The sequence below is a fragment of the Rhinatrema bivittatum genome, chromosome 19, assembly GCF_901001135.1.
Source record: "Rhinatrema bivittatum chromosome 19, aRhiBiv1.1, whole genome shotgun sequence".
NCBI lineage: Eukaryota > Metazoa > Chordata > Amphibia > Gymnophiona > Rhinatrematidae > Rhinatrema > Rhinatrema bivittatum.
This window is the reverse complement of record NC_042633.1, coordinates 15,176,061-15,198,724: the sequence shown is the minus strand read 5'-3', so window position 1 is coordinate 15,198,724 and position 22,664 is coordinate 15,176,061. Positions and strand designations below refer to the sequence as shown.

The following is a 22,664-nucleotide window of genomic DNA, read 5'->3' as shown; positions in this document are numbered from 1 at the left end:
GAATCCCACTGATACTCCTTGTGACTTTGGGCAAGTCACTTTACCCTCCATTGCCTCAGGTACAAAGTTAGATTATAAACCCTGTGAGCATAAAGAAATACCTATACTAACTGAATGTAATCCCCTTTGAAGTGCCAAAAAGCAGGACATAAAAAACAAAGTGTTGGAAAATGTCCCCCCTAATTCCCCAAGGCATGGATGCAAACTCTAGATGCTGTTCTGGAGAGTATGCCATAGTAATTTTCCACTGCACATGGCAGTTCTATTATTATCATTATTACTTTTTATATACCGATTCTGCTGCATTCTTGGAGCAATTATGTTTGAAAGTAAGACACTGATATCACTCTCACACATTATATTTTTATTTATTTATTAAAAATATTTATATCCCGCATATTATGGAATACATTACTAAGCAATAAACATAACACACAAAATTCAAACAAAAATAAAATTTACAGTAAAACTCAGACAGTGCTCCTCTGACTATTCTACTTTTGCTTTAGTCATCACCTCTTCCTAGGTTCTACTACTGCCTTCTGATTAAAGGAGTTATCTGAGTTTTCAGCTCTAGAAACTTAACTGCCCAAAGGAGGTTACAATTCCTTGAGTTTTTCTGCTTGCTGGGAAGTGAACCAATCATCCCTTCGCCCATGGTAGGCAGCCTGTCATCTCCCCCTAGTTATACCTGGAAGCATGCGGGTTGACCTTGTTACCATTCCCTGGGTGCTTGACGCAGCCGTAAGACCGTTCTGTGCGCGTTGAGTTCCTTGTCTCCCCTTTTCAGCCTGCCATCATTCCAGGTAGTAGGCGCATGCATATCCATAGTGAAACAAACTCAGGCCCATTTTTCATTTATTCTGCCTCTCCCCTTCCACTCTTTGCTTGTCTCATGCATGTAAATATTGCTCGGTTCTATCTCTCCCCTCTTCCAGCTCCAAGTTAATTTCCCTATTTTATTGTAACTTTCTCACATCCTCTATCTGATCCACTATATCTAAAGTTCAAGGTTCTTATTGAGAACATTGTTTACGTTTATTGAGAACATTGTTTACGTTACGTTATGCTTTACACACTCTGTTAATTGTAAACCGGGTTGATGTGATGCATGTCATGAAACTCGGTATAACAAAAACAATAAATAAATACATAAATAAATAAATAAATATCCTGGAAACCCAACAGGCTGTGGAGTCACCAGAACAGCTTTGGGAAATCCTGGCTGTGAGGATGGATGAAGTGAACATTAGGATGTAATCTAGATCTATCAGACTTTGGTCAGTAAGTCATGTTACTTCCAAGATCTAATGTTCACATTCTCAGGGGGTTCATTTTTTTGTTTATCTGCCAATCAGATTCAGTTTTTTTTTATTTACTAGGCCTGCTGCTGGAAGAAAAGTATTTGCAGAAATCAAGATTACATCACACAAACTCAGATACGTATTGATCAATAAGTTACAATGAAATTACCTTGCCTTTTTGAGGCTCCCTGTGGTTTTCCCCATTAGGAATTCCTTGGTGTTCATGTCTGGTCTGATTAGGATGATATAACATTTGGGGAAGAATATACAACCCAGCAACCCAGCACTGGAGGACAAAATTGCAAATATTTCCACAGCTACCGTATATTTCCCTGTTGTGCTTAGATACGCAGGAATGAAAGAGATCCAGACAGCAATGAATATAAGCATGCTGAAGGTGATGAATTTAGCCTCATTAAAGCTGTCGGGCAACTTTCTAGCTAAAAAGGCTACAATGAAGCTGATAGAAGCCAAAATCCCCATGTATCCCAGCATGCACCAGAATGCAGTCACAGACCCTTCATTGCATTCAATGATTATCTTCCCCATCTGGGATTTCATGTTCATTTGGGAAAATGGGGGAGCCACAATCAGCCAAGTGATACAGATGAGGACTTGGACCAGGCTACAGGAGAGCACCAGGGCGTTGGGAAATCCTGGTCTCATCCATGACCTCAGGTTGCTGTTTGGCTTGGTGGCCTTGAAGGCTATGACCACCATGATGGTTTTAGCCAGCAGGCAAGAAATGCAGATGGTGAATACAGTACCAAATGCCATCTGACGCACCATGCAGGTCAATGTTGTGGGGTGGCCTATGAACACCAATGAGCACCCGAAGCACAGGATGATGGCTAATAACAGGAGGTAGCTGAGTTCACGGTTGTTTGCTTTCACAACTGGGGTGTGGCAGTTCTGGATGAAGACATCAAGGATAGCAGCTGGCATTAGGGCACCAAGCACAGAGAAAGCAGCCAAAACCATACCCAAGGGTTCTTGATAGGACAGAAATTCAATGGACTTCTTCCGGCATCCATCTTGTCTCATGGTGGGCCATTGGTCATCAGGGCACTTCATGCACTCAGTGGTATCTGTAGGAAGAAGTGATTTTATATGTGGCTTTAACTAGGGAAAATCATTACATTTAAGAAATTATCTAGATACTTTGATATGCCTGTTTTTTGTTGTTGAATGAAAGAATAACTTTGATGGCAAAATTAAGGATACCTCCTATCCTGCAACCACTGGGGGGAGAGGAGAGAGAGAGAGAACGTATTTATAAGGCCCTTATAGTAGTTAGGTATTTATACCTCTATAGGAGGCCCACCTAATAGGGTTAGGGGCTACTTTGACATTCAGAGTGAGACGTACGAACAGAACAGTACATTCTTGTGAAGATTTGATGTTCTTTGCCGTGAGGAAAGTCACACAAAGATGAGATTTGTACAATGTTCTCTCAACATAGCTTGATATTACCCAGGTTGAGAGTCCAACATTGTACAAATCACTCTGAAGGAATCAAATCTTCACAAGAGTGTACTGTTCTTTTTGTACGTCTCACTCTGAATGTCAAAGTGGCCCCTAACCCCTACCCTACTACCTAAACCTCACCTTGAATGCCTAGTTGTGCCTCTATAGAGGTATAAATACCTAACTACTATAAGGGCCTTATAAATACTCTCTTTCTCTCTCTCGTTTGTGGAAAGAGCAATAAAGCCATATTGCACAGCTTAACTTTCAAGGTGCATTCTGTAGTGAAGCCAGAATATTGAATATAGCCAGCCAACATTAGGACAGCTATTTGCCCTGACCAAGTAGCTAACTCAATTCCTCCCAGTTCTACCCACCCCCCCCAGCACACCTCTTAGTACCTGATTCACTAAGGATTTTTCCCATAGACACAAAATGGGAGAAGCCTTAATGAACCTGGCCCTTAGCTGGCTAGCTTCTGAGTTAGCTGGTGAAATGCTTCTGAATATGAACCTCATGTCCAGCCACATGAACGTCTATCTAAATGGATATATTCTGATGTAAATGTGAGGCACTTCCCAATATTACCTCACTTACATATGGATTACAATATTTCTTCCATCACTGGAAATATAGTTATGCTTCTACTGGAGCATACAAACACTATTGGGGAATGCATTTGCCAATGTCATTCTCCTTCTGAGGTTTGCATTTTCCCCTAGTCCAGGGGAAGGGGACTATCACCCTACAAGAAACAGACAGATATGCCTTCAGGTTCACAGAGTGGGGGGTCAAGCCAGTGTCCCCAAACCCTGATACCATACCCAGAGGCATTTTCAGGTCACTCCTTATTGGTTGCACCATTTACCATAGGCAATTAACTCACCAAGGAAAACCAGTTGATAATTTGACTAGCAAACTGTAAGGAAACCCATGCATATTTGGCAATGAAAATACAATTGTGTTTATAGCTACAAGACAACAGTTAGACGCTGCTATTAGAAGGCAAATTCTGGCAGTTTGTAATTAACACAAATAGAGTTGGAACAACACAGAAATACTGATGGTTAAAGCTGCTGCTAAGGTCCCTCCCTATATGGGCTGAAGATTTAATGTAAATATTAAGTATGCAAGCAACCTCCCCCCCCAAATACGCCAGAATGGTTTACCCCTGGGCACCCAGGATATATCTACCTATCTCGTGCTTATTGTATTACACAAAACTACCCCCAAAAAGATGGAGAATGGAAAAAAGCACTTTAGTATGTCTTAATAAACACCATACATCAAAACTTTTTGATTATGTATTAAAACAATTTTTATTTCAAATATGAGTTTAATAAAAACATTTTCATTTCCAATATAACCTTATGAATATAATCCACCTATTCTTTTAAGTAAAACACTTAAACATACATCAAATCATGTGCAAAGCTGCATATACCACTATTCATAGCCCTTACCGCTATACTATTGCTAGACTCGATCTAACCCTCAAATATAGTATATCTCCTTTTAAACCATGCAATGTTGGTCACTGTTGATAAATATCATTTGACTAGTAGAATTATTCATTCATCATCATATCCACATGATAACACTGTTAACAATCAACATTCATTGGAAAATTTTTTTTAAAAACATTATAACCCCCATTTTACAATCTATAGTTTAACATGTGAATATTTAAGATGTAACACGTAGTTCAGCTCTCATCTGTGGTGTTCCTGATTACATTATATCCTTTCCCAACAAGGCCCTTGTTTCACCTTCCCGGCTTCTTCAGTGGAATATTTCAAAAAGGAACGATCAACAGTGAGTAAATCACCCCAACCACTTGATTCGATAAAATACTGCTAAGGTCACCAGTATTTTGCAACGGAGCTGTAAATCATGCATGGACAGTAGATTTGAAGATGACCTCAAAGCTGGACAAGAGAAGTTCCAAATAATTGTAAAGTGCCAAGGCTTAATGTTTACAACTCATACTCATACTTAATATTTCCAACTCATACTCTTTCCATAAGTGATCCCGGTTAACCGTCAGGATGCTTATTCTTTCAATATGTACCCAAGCGCATTCTTTCGGCGTTTACCGATCTCAAAAGGTTTTATTCACAACAACGTTGTGCTTGGCGCTTGGGTACATATTGAAAGAATAAGCATCCTGACGGTTAACCGGGATCACTTATGGAAAGAGTATGAGTTGGAAATATTAAGTCGTGGTGACCGGGGTAGCTGATGAACAGAGCGTTGATTGTAAACATTAAGCCTTGGCACTTTACAATTATTTGGAACTTCTCTTGTCCAGCTTTGAGGTCATCTTCAAATCCATTGTCCATGCCTGATTTACAGCTCCGTTGCAAAATACTGGTGACCTTAGCAGTATTTTATCGAATCAAGTGGTTGGGGTGATTTACTCACTGTTGATCGTTCCTATTTGAAATATTCCCCTGAAGAAGCCGGGAAGGTGAAACAAGGGCCTTGTTGGGAAAGGATATAATGTAATCAGGAACACCACAGATGAGAGCTGAACTACGTGTTACATCTTAAATATTCACATGTTAAACTATAGATTGTAAAATGGGGGTTATGTTTTAAAAAAATTTTTTTCCAATGAATGTTGATTGTTAATAACAGTGTTATCATGTGGATATGATGATGAATGAATAATTCTACTCAGTCAAATGATATTTATCAACAGTGACCAACATTGCATGGTTTAAAAGGAGATATACTATATTTGAGGGTTAGATCGAGTCTAGCAATAGTATAGAGGTAAGGGCTATGAATAGTGGTATATGCAGCTTTGCACATGATTTGATGTATGTTTAAGTGGATTATATTCATAAGGTTATATTGGAAATGAAAATGTTTTTATTAAACTCATTTTTGAAATAAAATTTGTTTTAATACATTATCAAAACGTTTTGATGTATGTGTTTATTAAGACATACTAAAGTGCTTTTTTCCATTCTCCATCTTTTTGGGGGTAGTTTTGTGTGTATATATATATATATATATATATATCATATCGAAAGTTGGGGCCTTCTGAGGATGAGGAAACACGTTTGTTACCAAATCCAGATGGGTACAATTGTGGAAATGGCTATGTTTACTCTGAGCTGAACTTGTTGGGTTTGAGACATAATGTGGACTCTTAGTCGCTATGGAGATGACTCCTCCCATGGGGAGGGGCCCCGTGGGGAACCACAGCAATAGGCTAGACTCAGAGAGCAGACACTGGAGATGGAAAGCTTTATTGTACTGCTGTAGGTAGATGGTAATAATGCAGGAAGAGATGGCACTGAAGTCCAGCAAGGTGCCAATATGTTCAGACAGCATCAGATGGAAAGTCTCACCCAGATGTACAAGGTTGGTAGTGTTCCGCAGAGCGGGATAACCCAAACCTGATGGGTGGAAATGGAGAGCTGGATCATAGAGGTACTCACTGAAGAGTAGTGCAGGAATCCTCCTGGTAGTTGGTAAAGATTGGACCAGCGGTCCGTGATGCAGGATACTTCTGAGCTGGATAACCCTCAAGGAGCGAGTACCAGGAAGCACAGATGATCCTATAAAAGAGGAAAGACTACCGAGGAGCGGTTGTCTTAGTAGTAGTAGAAGACCCCAAAGGGTTAGATGGAAGCGAGAGGCCCCCGAGGAGCGGGTGCCCAGAGCTTCTTCAGGAGCGAATACCCCGGAGGGTAGTGAGGAGTCTAAGTGTGCAGCTTAGAAGCGGTCAGAGTAGCTAAACCGAAGTCCTTGCTAACTCGTTTGTTCTGAGTAGAGCGGAGGCTTAAATACCTGGAGGTATTGACGTTATGCGGTGGGGATGCCCCCGACGTTCCCGCCATGATGTGTAGATAAGAGTAGGCAGCGTGCGCGTGTGCGCCCTAGGAGGCCACGGGAAGGAGCATGGTGGACGGGGACGCCTATGCTGAATTGGGAATGCCGAGGGCTTTGGCCCTCGGCATTGGAGGCAGCCATCTTGCCCATGGAGGTGGAGAAAGTCAAAAAAGAGGTGAGGCAGAGCGGTTGCAGCTGTCTGTGACTGATGGATGCAGCAGTACCCCCCTTCAAAGGCCCCCCTCCAGGAGCTCTTCCTGGTGGTCTAGGTTTTTGTGGACGAGCAAGGTGGAATTGACGTACCATGTCCTTATCCATGATGTTGTCCAGAGGCTCCCACAAGTTTTCTTCTGGTCCATAGCCTTCCCAGGAGATGAGGTACTCCCCTTGTCTTGCCTCTGTTACTCATATCCAGGATGTCATCCACGGCATATTCGATATTGTCCTCAGTATCCAGATTAGTTGGTTCTGGTGTCTTTTTAGAGAACTCGGAGAGCATCAAGGGTTTTAACAGAGAGACATGGAAGACGTTGTGCATCTTCATTGATGAAGGTAGTTTCAAACTGTACGTCAGATTTCCCAATTGCCGAAGGATAGCAAAGGGTCCTACATAACGAGGTGCAAAACATGCTGATGGTAGTTTAAGATGGAGATAATTGGTACTCAACCAGACTTTGTCTCCAGGCTGAAATTGTGGTGCCTCTCGATGGTGAGCATCGTAGATCTTCTTTGCTTTCTGTCCTGCTTTAAGGAGTAACTCATTCGTTTGCCTCCAAAGTTGGGATAACTCTGCTGCAGTAGCCTGGATGGCAGGCGAGGCCACTGATAGTAGAATTGGCAGAGGAGGAAGCGGTTGTCATCCATAGATGAGCTGGAAGGGGGATGACCCCGTGGAAGTAGCAGGATGAGAGTTTATAGCAAATTCAGCCCATGGCAACAGTTCAGCCCAGTTCAGCGTTCTATTCATTCTCTCAGTCTGACCATTATATTGAGGATGGTAGGCAGAGGTTAAGTCTAATGCGATGTCAAAGTTTTGACATAAAGCTCTCCAAAATTTAGCAGTAAATTGTACTCCTCTGTCGGATAGAATGTGCTTAGGCATTCCATGAAAGTGGAAGATGTGTCTGATAAAGAGTTTCGCTAACTCCACAGCGGAGGGTAATCCCGGAAATGCTACAAAATGTGCCATTTTGGAGAAGCGGTCAACTGTGAGCCAAATGGTGTTGTTTCCATTGGATGGTGGAAAGTCTACCACAAAGTCGGTTGCTATATGTGTCCAGGGTTCATCTGGTGCTGGTAGAGGTTGTAACAGACCCCAAGGATGTCCGGCTGGTGGTTTTTGCTTGGCGCAAACAGCACAGGAACCCACATAAGCCTGTACGTCTTTTTTCATGGTTGGCCACCCATAGTACCGCTGTAGCATAGCCAAAGTATGACTCTATCCCGGATGGCTGGCCAGACGGGAATCATGCACCCACTTCAACAGCTTCTTCCTTTGATTTCTGGCCACAACCGTCTTCCCAGCGGGCACCACATGAGTGGCTGCAAGATGTAATGGCATTCGTCTGGCACATCCTGAGGGGAGAAGGATCATGACAAGGCATCATCCCGAGTGTTCTTCTCTCCCGGACAATACTTTAAAAGGAAGTCAAATCTGTTAAAGAACTGAGACCATCTGGCTTGACGGTGATTGAGTCTTTGAGCATATCTGAGGTACTCCATATTCTTGTGATCAGTGTACACAACTATTTGGTGTTGTGCGCCTTCTAGCCAAGGATGCCAGTCCTCAAAGGCCAGCTTGATTGTGAGTAACTCTTTGTCTCCGATTCCATAATTTCTTTCGGCAGGTGAGAACTGCCTTGAAAAGAAGGAGCAAGGATGGAGCACATTAGATTCGCTATACTGGCTTAAAACCGCTCCCACGCCAACATCTGATACGTCGACCTCGACGATGAATGGGCGATGCGGATCAGGATGATGGAGACACGGCTTCTTTTGAAAAGCTTCTTTGAGCATCAGAAAGGCTGATATGGCTTCTGGAGACCAGATGGCGGATTGGCTCCCTTTTTGGTCATAGCAGTTAGAGGGACTGTCAATGAAGAGTAGTTTTTTTTAAATAAAAGAACGATAGTAATTGGTGAAGCCCAAGAAGCGTTGCAGTGCTTTCAGGCCTGTAGGTTGGGGCCAATCCCGGATACTTTCTAATTTCTTGGGGTCCATCTGAAACCCGTTCTTAGAAACAATGTAGCCCAGGAAAGGTTCAGACTCCTTGTGAAATTCGCACTTTCAAGCTTTGCGTATAGGTGGTATTCACGCAGACGTCTTAAGACTTTCTTGACATTCTCTTGATGAGTTTGCAGATCTTGAGAAAAGATCAGTATATCATCGAGATATACTACTACACATTGATATAGTAAGTCCCGTAAGATGTCGTTCATCATATTTTGAAAAACTGCAGGTGTGTTACTCAAACCGAAGGGCATGACGAGATATTTGAAGTGTCCATCGTGAGTGTTAAAAGTAGTCTTCCATTCGTCTCCTTCGCGAATACGCACCAAGTTGTAAGCTCCTTTCAGGTCCAGTTTGGAGAATATCTTGGCTCCTTGGAGCCTGTCAAACAGTTCAGAAACTAAGGGCAGGAGATACTGGTTCTTGATGGTAATCTCATTCAGACCCCTGTAGTCGATGCAGGGGCGTAAGGTGCCATCTTTCTTCCCTACAAAGAAGAAGCCTGCACTAGCAGGGGATTTGGAAGGTCTGATGAATCCCTTCTGAATGTTCTCTTGTATGTAACATCAACACTGTTCTCTGTTACCTGTATATCCCTATTTAGCCTACCCTCTTTTTTTAGCTACGCCCTACATTTATTCTCGTTACTTTGAAGAGTTATTGTAGTCTATTTATTTAATATTTAAATATTTAATATTTATGTTCTTATGTTCTGAAACTCTGTTTAATGTAACACCTTAACCGCGACAGTTTTGTTCTATGGAAACCGACCTGATTTGATATTTGTATCGAGAATGTCGGTATATAAAAATACTAAATAAATAAATAAATAAATAAATAAATGTAGGTGGACATGGCCTTAGTCTCAGCTACAGAAAGAGGGTAAACTCTTCCTTTGAGAGGTTCCGAATTGGGTTTCAGGTTTATGGTGCAGTCAAAAACCCTGTGCGGTGGAAGTATATCTGCTGCTTGTTTTGAGAAAACATCCTGGAAAGAGGTGTATTGAGGAGGTAGGCCAGGTAACGATGGTGTTGTGGGCATGCAGATGAGCGGTGAAACTTCTGCGAGGCATCGATCATGACAGTCATGCCCCCACCAGGACAATTCCAATGTGGCCAAATTAAATTGTGGCATATGATCTTGTAGCCAAGGCAGTGCAAGTACCACCGGGTGCATGGCCTTTTCCAATATGAGAAATTAGATAGATTCAGAGTGTAGAGCTCCGGTGCGCAGGCCAATGGCCTGGTTACTTAATGAGACTTCTCCAGGAAGTGGTTCCCCATGGATAGAGGATAACAGCAATGGCTTTGCTATAGGTGTGGTAGGGATCCATAGATGTTCTACTTAGCGTTTCAAGATAAAGTTACCTCCGGCTCCGGAGTCAATGAGAGTGAGAACCTGAAATTCAAGACCTTCGCAGAGCAGAGAGACTGGAAGTGATAATGGAGGAGTAGGAGAGGTGAGGCCTAGGAGAAGTCCTCCTGCAGATCCTAGGCCTGTCAGTTTCCCGGACAGATGGGACAGGTTTGGACGGCATGGCCCGATTGGCCACAGTACATGCATAACCCCATGCATTTGTGAAAATGTCTCTCCTTGGAAGTTAGATGGCTTCAGCCTAGTTGCATAGGCTCTTCCTCTTCTAAAGGAACTGATGGTATGCTTGAGGCAATAGGCACAGGTTTAGGATGGTTAGTCCCTGCAGTGGGTTTTTGTGGACTCTTTGCCTCCTGAGTTCAGTCTCGAATACGGCGGTCAATCCTCCCAGCCAGTTCCATCAGAGACTCAAGGGTATCAGGCAAATCAAGAGCCACCAATTCGTCCTTTAAGCGAGAGTTGAGGAAAGCACGTAGGCATCCAGTGTCACAATGTAATTCGGATGCTATCTTGAATTCGATCACATAATCTGTGAGCGGCTTATTACCTTGCTGGAGGTTAAGCAAGGCAGATTCAGAGATGATCTGGCGAGCTGGGTCATCAAAAACAGACTTGAAAAGTTTTAGAAATCCTGGTAGGTCATTCAGGATAGGATCTTCACGTTCCCGTAACGGTGAAGCCCAGCCAAGGCTCATCCTTCTAGAAAGGTTAGGATGTAAGTGGTTTAGGATGCTTCTGTGGGAAAGAGGGTAGGCTGTAAAGAAAAATGCATACTGCATTGATTAACAAACCCTCTACACATCTTAGCTTCGCCCGTGAAGCGGGTAGGTGTGTATAAAGGAACAGTGGTCTTGATGGTCACCACTGGAGACAGCGACTCCTTTACTGGAATCACTGAAGCATTCAGTTGTTCCTGTTACAAATTAAAGGAAGCAGTTAGGCTTTCCAGAAACCTTTGTTGCTCAGTGATCCGCTGGGCTAGGTCAGGAATGGCCTGCAAAGCTGCGAGCTGAGCCGAGTCCATGGAGTTAGCAATCTGTTGGGGTGAGGCATAGTGTGGACTCTTAGTCGCTGTGGAGATGACTCCTCCCACGGGGAGAGGCACCGTGGGGAACCACAGCGATAGGCTAGACTCAGAGAGCAGACACTGGAGATGGAAAGTTTTATTGTACTGCTATTGGTAGATGGAAATAATGCAGGAAGAGATGGCACTGAAGATCAGCAAGGTGCCAATACGTTCAGACAGCCTCAGATGGAAAGTCTCACCCAGATGTACAAGGTTGGTAGTGTTCCGCAGAGCGGGATAACCAGAACCTGGTGGGTGGAAATGGAGAGCTGGATCATAGAGGTACTCACTGAAGAGTAGTGCAGGAATCCCCCTGGTAGTTGGAAAGTTGGGACCAGCGGTCCGTGATGCAGGATACCTCTGAGCTGGATAGGCCCTTGAGGAGCAAGTACCAGGAAGCACAGATGATCCTATAAAAGAGGAAAGACCCCCGAGGAAAGGTTGTCTTAGTAGTAGTAGAAAACCCCGAACGGTTAGATGGAAGCGAGAGGCCCCCAAGGAGCGGGTGCCCAGAGCTTCTTCAGGAGCGAATACCCTGGAGGGTAGCGAGGAGTCTAAGCGTACAGCTTAGAAGCGGACAGAGTAGCTAAACCGAAGTCCTTGCTAACTCATTTGTTCTGAGTAGAGCGGAGGCTTAAATACCCGGAGGTATTGACGTCATGCGTGGGGACACCCCCGAGGTTCCCGCCACGACGTCTAGATAAGCGTAGGCAGCATGCGCTTGTGCGCCCTAGGAGGCCACGGGAAGGAGCATTTTGGACGGGGACGCCCATGCTGAGTTGGAGACGCCAAGGGCTTCGGCCCTCGGCACTGGAGGCATCCATCTTGCCCATGGAGGTGGAGAAAGGCAAAAAAGAGGTGAGGCAGAGCGGTCGCAGCCTTCTGCGACCAACGGATGCAACAGAACTCCTGCAGTAATTGCTAAGGCAGGTAAAGAAAACAACCCTCTCCTCTCTATTTCTTAACTGTTTTTCTGAAAGTCTTTGTATTTATCTCCCAGTTTTCTTTGTTTACTTATCTTAGTCATTTCTCAATAGGGAATTCGGCCACCGCAGCTTCTGGTCGGGAAATCTCAGGATGTCTTCCCCCAGTGAACCACAGCTCCTTGACTGGTGCTGGCAGATCCCGCTCTGTTCCTCCTGTGCTTCAGGAGCAGAGGACGTTCTTTCTCTCTTCTTTGGCTCTCTGTCTGTCTGTCTCCTCTTTCTTGGCTCTCACAACTGCTGCTTGAGTTGTGCTCTCCTCCTGTTCTCAGCAGGGCTTGGATTTTTTTCCAGTCTCTCACTTTCTGAAGAAAAACTAATGGCTCAAACCCCAGAGCAGGAAGCTCAGCTCAGCCTTCCTGGGTGTTTTGGCTTTGCTCATTGGCTCCTGCATTCAGTTTCTCTCTCCCTCTGCACTGTGTGAGTATTTTCAACTTGTTAACTCTGCAGGTGCTGGAGACATTTGGAAACACAGCCTTTCTCCAGCAGAAGTCAATTTCCAGGGTTTCAGCTGAGACAGCCCCTCTCTGACAGCTTTCTGCTTTTAGTGGAACAAGAAGACAATGCCCTGCCAACCTGATGTCCCTGATTCCATTGCTTAGCTTAGAACCAGGTAAGCTCATGGAGATGGGGGACACCCATTTTTAGGGGATCCTGCCACACTAAGATGGTAATACGTTCATTGGAAGAAGTCACTTTATACACATCGGCTCCGATTTAAACAGCAGTGCCTGTAATGTTCTTGCCAGGTGAACTAATTTAGACAGAACCCGTTAGACCTTGCCTTTTAACATAAATATACCCCCATGCCCATTACAGTGAAATTCATGGCACTCACCTGTTTGGTTACTAAACTCTTCTTCAGAGCATGGGACGCAGTCAAAGCAGCAGGCAGGTTGCCCTTCCAGAATGGCCTTCCGGAACCCAGGACCACAGCTCTCGCTGCAGACAGAGACGGGAGCCTTCATGGAGAGAAGTGTGAAGGGAGACTCAGTACATTTATCTGTGAATAATTAACTATGGTTTAGACAAGTGGTATAGCTTGAACTCTTTGAGCATAGACTTGTGACCCTGAGCTGAGACTCACATTCAGGTGAGGGGCGAAGTTCGTGATTAATACTCTGGATGTAGAGGACTTCCCTTGGGTAAATACAATTATTTTAAATAAGACAAAGCCACTAACTGTTATTGCAAACATTTTAAAAAGATTTCTGAGGGATCTGCTTGATTGAAATCCCCAGGGCTGGATTTCCAATGAGGTAGAGTAGACGTGTGTCTAGGGATGGAGTACCAGGATCAAGCTGCTTTCCATTTCTGAACGGACATTGATCCCTGCCAACCCGTGCCTTTTCTCAGTGACATCTCCTTTTCCAGCCCCAGCGTTCCACCTTTCTGCAGCTTGTCCAGCCAAATTCACCTGGTGATGACAGCCAGACCCAATGCAGCAATGGCTACGATTGGCTGCTGCCTTCCCAGATCCCAGGCCCTGATCATAGTCAGATAGTTGAAGTGTGCTGAGAACAGTTTGTGAGCAGTTTTGGTGGGTGATGGGCAGTAGGCAGAACCCTGGAAAGAAAATGTCCTTTTGGTTTGATGGATAGGACAAGGTGTGAGTGCAGTTGAGCTCAGGGTGGGAACAGACCTCCTCTTCTTCCTTCTCTGATTCACTTATTTCAAAGCAGCCTCATCCTGACTGCATGTGATTTTTTTTTTATATTTCACTTATCAGCACTTCAAAGCAGATTGCAATCAGATACTAGAGAAATGTTCCTATCCTCGCAGGTCTTATAATCTAATTTTGCACCTGAGGAAAGGAAGGTAAAGTGACTTGCATAAGGTCACAAGAAGCAACAGGGGGATTTAAACCCTGGTTTTCCTGGGTCATAGCCCCGATGGTCTAACCACTAGGCTACTCCTCCACTCCATATTGCAGAGGGGACTGCCTCCTCTTGGCCCTGCAAATCACCATCATTCCTAGGGGTGTGCATTCGGTCCCTACGTATTGGCAATCCGCAACGGATGTGGCCATATTCGTTCTATTCAGGGGGAAGCGAAATACTTAAAAGGTATAAGGCACAAGAAGCAAATCTTTTCCAGGGGAAAGAATGTGCTAGAAAAGTAGGTCACTGTATGAGTCTCAAGAGGGTAGATTCAGGAGCAACATCTGAAAATATTTAATCATAGAAAAGGTGCTGGATGCTTGGAATGGACTCTGAGAGAGATGGCGGAGATAAAAATAGTAAGCCTGACTTCAGTGCCAGGAAAAATAGTGGAAAGTGTTCTAAACATCAAAATCACAGAACATATAGAAAGACATGGTTTAATGGAACAAAGTCAGCATGGCTTTACCCAAGGCAAGTCTTGCCTCACAAATCTGCTTCACTTTTTTGAAGGGGTTAATAAACATGTGGATAAAGGTGAACCGGTAGATGTAGTATACTTGGATTTTCAGAAGGCGTTTGACAAAGTTCCTCATGAGAGGCTTCTAGGAAAAGTAAAAAGTCAAGGGATAGGTGGCGATGTCCTTTCGTGGATTGCAAACTGGCTAAAAGACAGGAAACAGAGAGTAGGATTAAATGGACAATTTTCTCAGTGGAAGGGAATGGACAGTGGAGTGCCTCAGGGATCTGTATTGGGACCCTTACTTTTCAATATATTTATAAATGATCTGGAAAGAAATACGACAAGTGAGATAATCAGATTTGCAGATGACACATAATTGTTCAGAGTAGTTAAATCACAAGCAGATTGTGATAAATTGCAGGAAGACCTTCTGAGACTGGAAAATTGGGCATCCAAATGGCAGATGAAATTTAATGTGGATAAGTGCAAGGTGATGCATATAGGGGAAAAATAACCCATGGTATAATTACACAATGTTGGGTTCCATATTAGGTGCTATAACCCAAGAAAGAGATCTAGGCATCATAGTGGATAACACATTGAAATCGTCGGTTCAGTGTGCTGCGGCAGTCAAAAAAGCAAACAGAATGTTGGGAATTATTAGAAAGGGAATGATGAATAAAATGGAAAATATCATAATGCCTCTGTATCGCTCCATGGTGAGACCGCACCTTGAATACTGTGTACAATTCTGGTCGCCGCATCTCAAAAAAGATATAATTGTGATGGAGAAGGTACAGAGAAGGGCTACCAAAATGATAAGGGGAATGGAACAGCTCCCCTATGAGGAAAGACTAAAGAGGTTAGGACTTTTCAGCTTGGAGAAGAGACGGCTAAGGGGGGATATGATAGAGGTGTTTAAAATCATGAGAGGTCTAGAACGGGTAGATGTGAATCGGTTGTTTACTCTTTTGGATAGTGGAAGGACTGGGGGGCACTCCATGAAGTTAGCATGGGGCACATTTGGAACTAATCGGAGAAAGTTCTTTTTTACTCAACGCACGATTGGACTCTGGAATTTGTTACCAGAGGATGTGGTTAGTGCAGTTAGTATAGCTGTGTTTAAAAAAGGATTGAATAAGTTCTTGGAGGAGAAGTCCATTACCTGCTATTAAGTTCACTTAGAGAATAGCCACTGCCATTATCAATATTAACATGGAATAGACTTAGTTTTTGGGCACTTGCCAGGTTGTTATGGCCTGGATTGGCCACTGTTGGAAACAGGATGCTGGGCTTGATGAACCCTTGGTCTGACCCAGTATGGCATTTTCTTATGTTCTTATGTTCTTAAAAAAAACATGCGATAAGCACAAAGGATCCCCAATGGCAATGAAGATATTAATTCATTGGGGTAACCTGCGTGGAGTTGCAGTTCATCCCAAAATAGCAGCAGTATGACTGTTGTGGGGTAACCTGGACAAAGTAACTGGGAATTATTATGTAAGGAACGTATGGTTCCCTTACCAAAAGGAATGTACTATCTACCTGGGCAGGTTCAGAGAGATTTAGTGAAGAGAGGTTTGGGTTTTGACCCCCCCAGTTGGAGTTTTGCTGTGTTCTCCTGAATTACCCTCCTTGGGTCAACCATCTGATTGATTTTTGATGTGATGTGTTTTTTTTTATCCATTTTGGGAAACCTTCCCTGTGTGAACTTTGATCCCCCTTCACAGAGGATTTGTGTAAGATTAGACTAAGGGGTAGGAGAGATTCTGCTGCTCTCTATCTCATGTCAAGTGGACAGATCAATCAGTGACCCCCATGCAGAAAAGATTCAATTTTGAGTTGTTTTCCTCAGTGACTATCTTCTCATTTAGAGACAGGAAAGTGTTCTCACTCTTCATGACTCTTGTTTGTTTTTCCCCTTTTTGAGTCAAAGTCCACTTTTGTTCTTTTGGGACCAATTGCCTTTGGTACCAGGGACCACATTTCTAATCATTATGAAGAAGATGTGTCTTTCAACTAGGAAGAGCCTGAAGAGTGGAAAGTTCATCAGAGACGAATGGATTCCTGTGCTTTGCCAGAGGGAAGCAGTTGAAGTTATTGTTCAAAAGTTGTTTTTATTGATCCAAGTGTTCTACATTTTAGAGGAGAATGCCACTCTGGCACTTCCAGAAGAAGATCTAAGATATTCAAGAAAGACTGCAGGAAAGGTATGAGATTTGGGGCTTGTGTTCTGACCATTCTAGACTGAGATATTTGGGAGTTGGAAGAAGGATTTCACTTTCTTCAATCTGAGTAATTGAAAGGAGGAGATAAATTGTTCAGGAATTGACTTCCATAAATTCACTTTACTAGAAGCGTGAGGTCACAAATTTATTAATCTTTATTCTTCATTATTGTTCATCATCTTTATTTAAAACCTAAGTGCTGTAAAGAATCTTGAGTCAATTTTATCAAATATCAGTAAAGGAGTAGGAAACCACATTACATCTTAGTGTGATTATCGCTGCTATAGATTGTGGAAATTATCAGCCAGAATATACTTTTGGAAACTGCTAAGAGAATTTCATTGGCGGTATATAAATGTTGAAATAAATAAATAAATAGTGCTCTTTTCAGGGACTGGAAAAGGGCCGTGTACTTTGGTTAATGCGAAAGGACCTTGAAACTGTGCTTTCCCCCACAGGGAGCCCTGCACCTCAGAAATAATAAGATATCTGTGAAAACTGGTGAAAATAGGATCTATTTTATTTCTATGTTCCTTTGGGTCTTATACCATCCATGAGTTACAATTTCAAAACTTTGTAATAAGACATAGAAGGGATGGTATTGTTGGCGAAGTGGACCCTTGAGCCGAGGCGGGATTGATGCTACTTGCAGGGAGGCCTTGCAGGGAGGCCTTGCAGGTCCCCACCATTGGCAGGCAGAGTTGACTGAGGCAGAGACCCAACTGGAGCTTCACAAATACTAGCCCACATTCCCCTTAGATTGAGCCCTCGGGTGCCGGCGCCGGTTGGTCTTAGGTGCGGGCCTCTGTGATGAGTCGTGAAGTGGTAGATGTTGCATCCTGGACTCCAGGAAGATGCAGGGTCCAGATAGGAGCATGGAGTAGATGAGCCAGCTGAGCGGCAGGAACCAGACAGGAGTAGAAGGCACTCAGCTAGGGGAAAACTAGATGAGAGGGACAGCCAGCGAAGTCAGAGACAATGTCCAGGCTGTGGTCAGAGGCAGGTAGCAGTACTCAGTGTCAATGTCTACGGAGTGGCCAGAGGTAGGTGGAAAGCAAGCAGTGTCAGGTTCAAAGCCGGAGGTCCAACCATGAAGTAGATAAGGCGGGAGACCAAGAGGGGGACACTAACAAGGAGGACATCACAGGACAAGACTAACCACAGGGAAGATGAAACCGGGCTGCCAGTGATGAACACACAGGAAACAGGGACACAGTGACTGCAGACAGGAACAGAAGCTGATGCTGAAGGAGACTGAAACAAAGGAACAACGCTATGGCAACTCACTCTACCCAAAAGGTTGTCAACCTATTGCCAAGGCCCTGAGGCATAGGGAAAGAGCTCTTATATACAGACAAGACTGTGATGTCATCAGAGAGCACCCAGTCCCCTTTTCCACTGTAGGGCCTCTAAACAGCAGGAAGAGGCGTGTAAGCGCCTAAGGCATTTCCCGGAAAGCAATGTCAGTGGCAGCAGGGGAGGCACTGGGCCATGTTGTCTGAGCACACTGAGGCTGCACAGAGGTGAGCAGTATGGGAGGAGCAGGCAGGCATGGGAGATGTCCAGGCCATGAAAGCGCGTGGTCCAGGGAAGCCCGGAGGCAAGGGTGAGTGTGGTGGTCTGTGGCATTGGTGCGGTTACTGGCAAACATAACAGGCATTGGCGTAACTTGCATAGGGCAGTTTATATATGCCTCTACTCAAAGTGGATAAAATTCATTTGGGCAGACTGGATACTTGAGAGGGAGCTTTATGTGCCATCACATACTCAGTTACTATGTTAATATGTATGAGAATTTTCAATGAAGAAACAGGGGTCATCTAACCTGTGTATAGCCTTCACTCCACATGATAGTGCTGGTGTTGATTTTGATGTCTCGATGTCTAGAAGCTCCAGAGTCATAGTGGCCGATGTTTATATAAGAGAAAGAACCATCTGAAGATAGGTGCCAGTTCAGAATGTTGAAAGAAGCTGGTGGATTGCCCCTTTCATCAAAGAAAATCTCCCGTCCCATGGTGTTCTGGAAACGCACCTTCCATACATAATGCAGGAGCTGTGCAGAGAAAAGGAGACATGCTTGCATTGGTTTTCCTCTTAAATTACAGAATGCTAGTTTATCTATATTCAAAAATAACATCATAAATTACTAGCATTCTGTAATTTATGATGTTATTTTTGAATATAGATTACAAAGAATACGTCATACATATACAGTTTCAATAATATAAGTGCATTGGTTTTCCAGCACTGGCCTGAATTTATGGGGGTACCTCAACCCTCCATTATTTGACAATATTATCCAAAGTTTGCAATGTATATCCAGATGGAAAACTGATGCATTATCCAAATACAAGATTCCCCAATAAGTTCTGGTCTAGACATCTAGTGTGTGGTTTTAAATATTATGTCCGTGCCATTGCTTGACTCAAAATGTCAGATTTCCTGCAGATGTAATGAATTGAACACCTTTAGGAGAAAAGGTGTATTTTTAAAATAAAAAGTTATTTTCTTCATAAAATCAAGACATTTTGAACCCATCTCCAACCCCCTTCTGAGCCAACCAGTGAAATGAGTGTATCAGGCTCCTTGATAGTCTAGGGAGGGTGTTGGAACAGGTCCAGAGAGAGTATTAAGTTCTCAGATGTGTGCTAATCTCCAGCTTGGATGGAAAAGGTCTTTCTAGCAAAGAGATATGTTTCCTCTGCTGCAGCATGGCCTTCTAAATAGGATTACTGACTGGCTTCATTTCTGCTGGTTAGGATGACCCACTGTTGTTTTATCCCATTGCATGCATGGACCTGTGATCCAGCTCTGCCTATGGAAATGAGAACTACAAGTCCATGTATGGACTATACTTTAGACATGGAGCCAGTTGGTGATTTATCATTAGATCCAATGGGTGGCTTTCATTCTGACTGACTTTTAAGCCAAATGATATAAAATACTGTTTGAAGAAAGACAACTGCTGTTGGCCAAACCTTTGGTTCCTGGACCACAATAACACATCCTAGGGACTAGGAGGTGATTAGAAATTAAATCTGTGCAAGATGGTTGCTTAGACTCTAGCTCAGATGTTCCCAGCATGATGAGAATAATGCCAAAAGAGGAAGGGATAAAAGATTTGCAGAGATGTTTTTCACTGGATGCTCATATAACTGTTCTTGTTTCATTGAAATATAACATAGGCCACTAAAATACTCTTGGTTTCAGCAGAAATATGTGGACAGCTCTGAAAAGCAATGGATTATGCTGTGGCTTGTCTGCAGACACTTAGGAGCAGAAAGTCCTGTTGATATCATAGGACCTTCAAAAACTGCAGGATGGCATGCCTTTTATTGGACTTTCTGGTGAAACATAAGAACTTATCTGGGTAATTGTTATTTTAGCCTAACAGAGGGTAGCACAACCTGCAAAGAAAAACAGAAGCTTAGAAATGTCCTATGCATTTGCATATTCAACACTGCAAAGAAGTAAAAGCTGTGTCAGTAGAATCCAACATACTGTATGGGCTATGGTTCCTTAAAGTCACATACCTGAAACAAATATTGGCCCATACCTGCCAAGGCTCAAAGTGCTTGATGTTCCCACATGAGCCATTGAAGAAAGGTCCTGCTCCAGGTTCACAGGAATCCATGGCATGCAGGGCATGAGCCACCACATACAATGCATTGTACACATTATAGACGAACCCCAGTTTTGTCATGTCAAAGAAACGAATATCAAGAGTTCTCAAGTCTTCCTTTCCTGTGCAGAGTTTCTTTTCTCTGCCTAGATCTGGAAGAACGGCCTGGTCAGTGTTGGGTTTTGCCCACCTACAGCCAAAAGCTTCTTCCCAAAACTGCCCAACAAAGATGTCTTCTGTAGTTCTGAAAGGATGAAGGTCATAAAGGTATTCTTTGAACCCTGGAATATTGCCTGTAGGAACAGAGAGTGCAATGGTTCCCGTAAGAGTTTTTGAGAAATCTTTTTTATTCAATATTGGTGACATAGCCCAGCCTTCTGTAGCAATCCAGACTTTCCCCGATACCTCACTCCTTGCAATTGCCAGCATCACTGGATAGAGATTGTTGGCTGTGGAAAAGACCACAATGACTCTAGTGGTTGTTGTTTTCACTACCCCCACAATGTGCTTGATTTTCTCTTCAGAGTAAAACAGGGGGATGGTTTCATAGAAGGCTACACAGATCCCATTTTTGATTAGCTCTTGTTTCAGCATCTGAGTCCCTATCTGTCCATAGTCATTGTCCTCAGCAAGGATTCCGACCCAGGTCCAACCGAAGAAGGTGATCAACCGGGTGATGCCCAGAGACTGATACTCATCACTTGGAGTAGTGCGGAGGAAAGAGGGAAATCGATTCTTATCACTAAGAGCGGCTACAGAAGAGGCATAGCTGATCTAGAAGAATTTCATAAACAACATTTGTTAACTCCTCTTCCCCTTGATATATATTTAGGAGAGTAATAACATGCATTTTATTTTTTGTTTTCCCATAAAGTGTGTCTCAATTTTCCCTATATTTTTTCTATTCCTCACAGTTTCTCTTAGACTGTAGGTGAACAGCCTCTTCACCACCACCCATTCATCCTCTTTGCTGATGATGAGGACTTCCCATAAAATCAGTAAATTACATCTCCAATGTGGCTTTTGTAGGATCCCCATAAAAAGCATTGAAACATCCTTTAGAACTAATCAGAGCAGCAGGATATTCCTGGCTTTCGTTTGACTGATCCATACCTGTGCCTGTTTATAGATGCTCAGGAGCTGAGCCATGGTTATTGACATTCGAGATTTGTCATCTCCAATCACCGCAGCCATAGGAGATTTTCCCCGGCAGGTGTAATTTGGGATGGGGTCTTTGTACCCGGTGAGTTGCCACATTGTGCCTTGCAGAGATCTGAATTGTGTATCGCAGGAGTCGTATATCCAGAACCCCAAGGAGATGTTGGGCAGTAGGAAGTTGTTTCTGTTAATTTCTTCTATGGCAAACACCATTGCTTGCATATGCTGATAATAATTTAATTGTAGGCTAAAAATACAATGAAACAGTCTAAGGTATGTGGAAGATAAACAAATGTATACATATACAAATATACATATAGAAATATAGTTGGATAGACAGTTAGTGAAATAAAGATAGAGATATGGATAGGTAGGTAGGCAGATAAACAGAGAGACATACAGAGAACTAGATAAATAGATGGATGGATAGCTGGATAAACAGACTAATAGATAGCTAGATGGATATATACATAGATAGTTAAGGACAGATGAATAAGTTGATAGACAGAGATATAGAGATAGATGAATAGGATAATAATGATTGACAGGTAGCTGGATAGGGAGATTGGTGGATATATACTTTGGCAAATAAAGACAGAGAGATGGATAGATAAATGTTTAGATAAATAGATGCTAGAAATATGGATAAACTGATAGATGCATAAATGGATGGAGATATTTAATTTAATGTAATAAATGTATATACTGTCTCTTCAGCTTAATTAAATCATCTGACATTGTGTACAGACATAAAATGGCCACCCATGCACTGGATTGAAAGTTATTTTCCCTTTGCACAATTCTACTCACTCCGTCCTTCCATTCTAAAACATATGGGGATAGACTTAAAGATCTAAACATGTTTATTCTAGAATAAAGGCGAGATAGGGGTGTTATAATAGAGACATTCAAATATCTCAAAGGTTTCCATGCACTGGAGGTGAGCCTTTTTCAATGGAAAGGAGAATCTGGAACGAGGGGTCATGAGATGAGGTTGAAAGGGGGTAGACTCCGGAGTAATATTCGGAAATATTTCTTTACAGA

General features: G+C 43.1%; 1 protein-coding gene across 1 annotated transcript; it reads right to left on the bottom strand.

Moving 5' to 3' along the window:
* Nucleotides 1-1,191: 1,191 nt before the first annotated feature.
* On the bottom strand, nt 1,192-21,833 carry LOC115080261 (extracellular calcium-sensing receptor-like). The gene is made up of 5 exons (XM_029584416.1): nt 21,576-21,833; nt 20,397-21,236; nt 18,666-18,893; nt 13,108-13,231; nt 1,192-2,392 (listed from the first exon to the last, which is right to left on the bottom strand). Exons 1-5 carry the CDS (start codon nt 21,831-21,833, stop codon nt 1,470-1,472), a joined length of 2,373 nt encoding a protein of 790 aa, XP_029440276.1. The 3' UTR covers nt 1,192-1,469.
* Nucleotides 21,834-22,664: the final 831 nt, after the last annotated feature.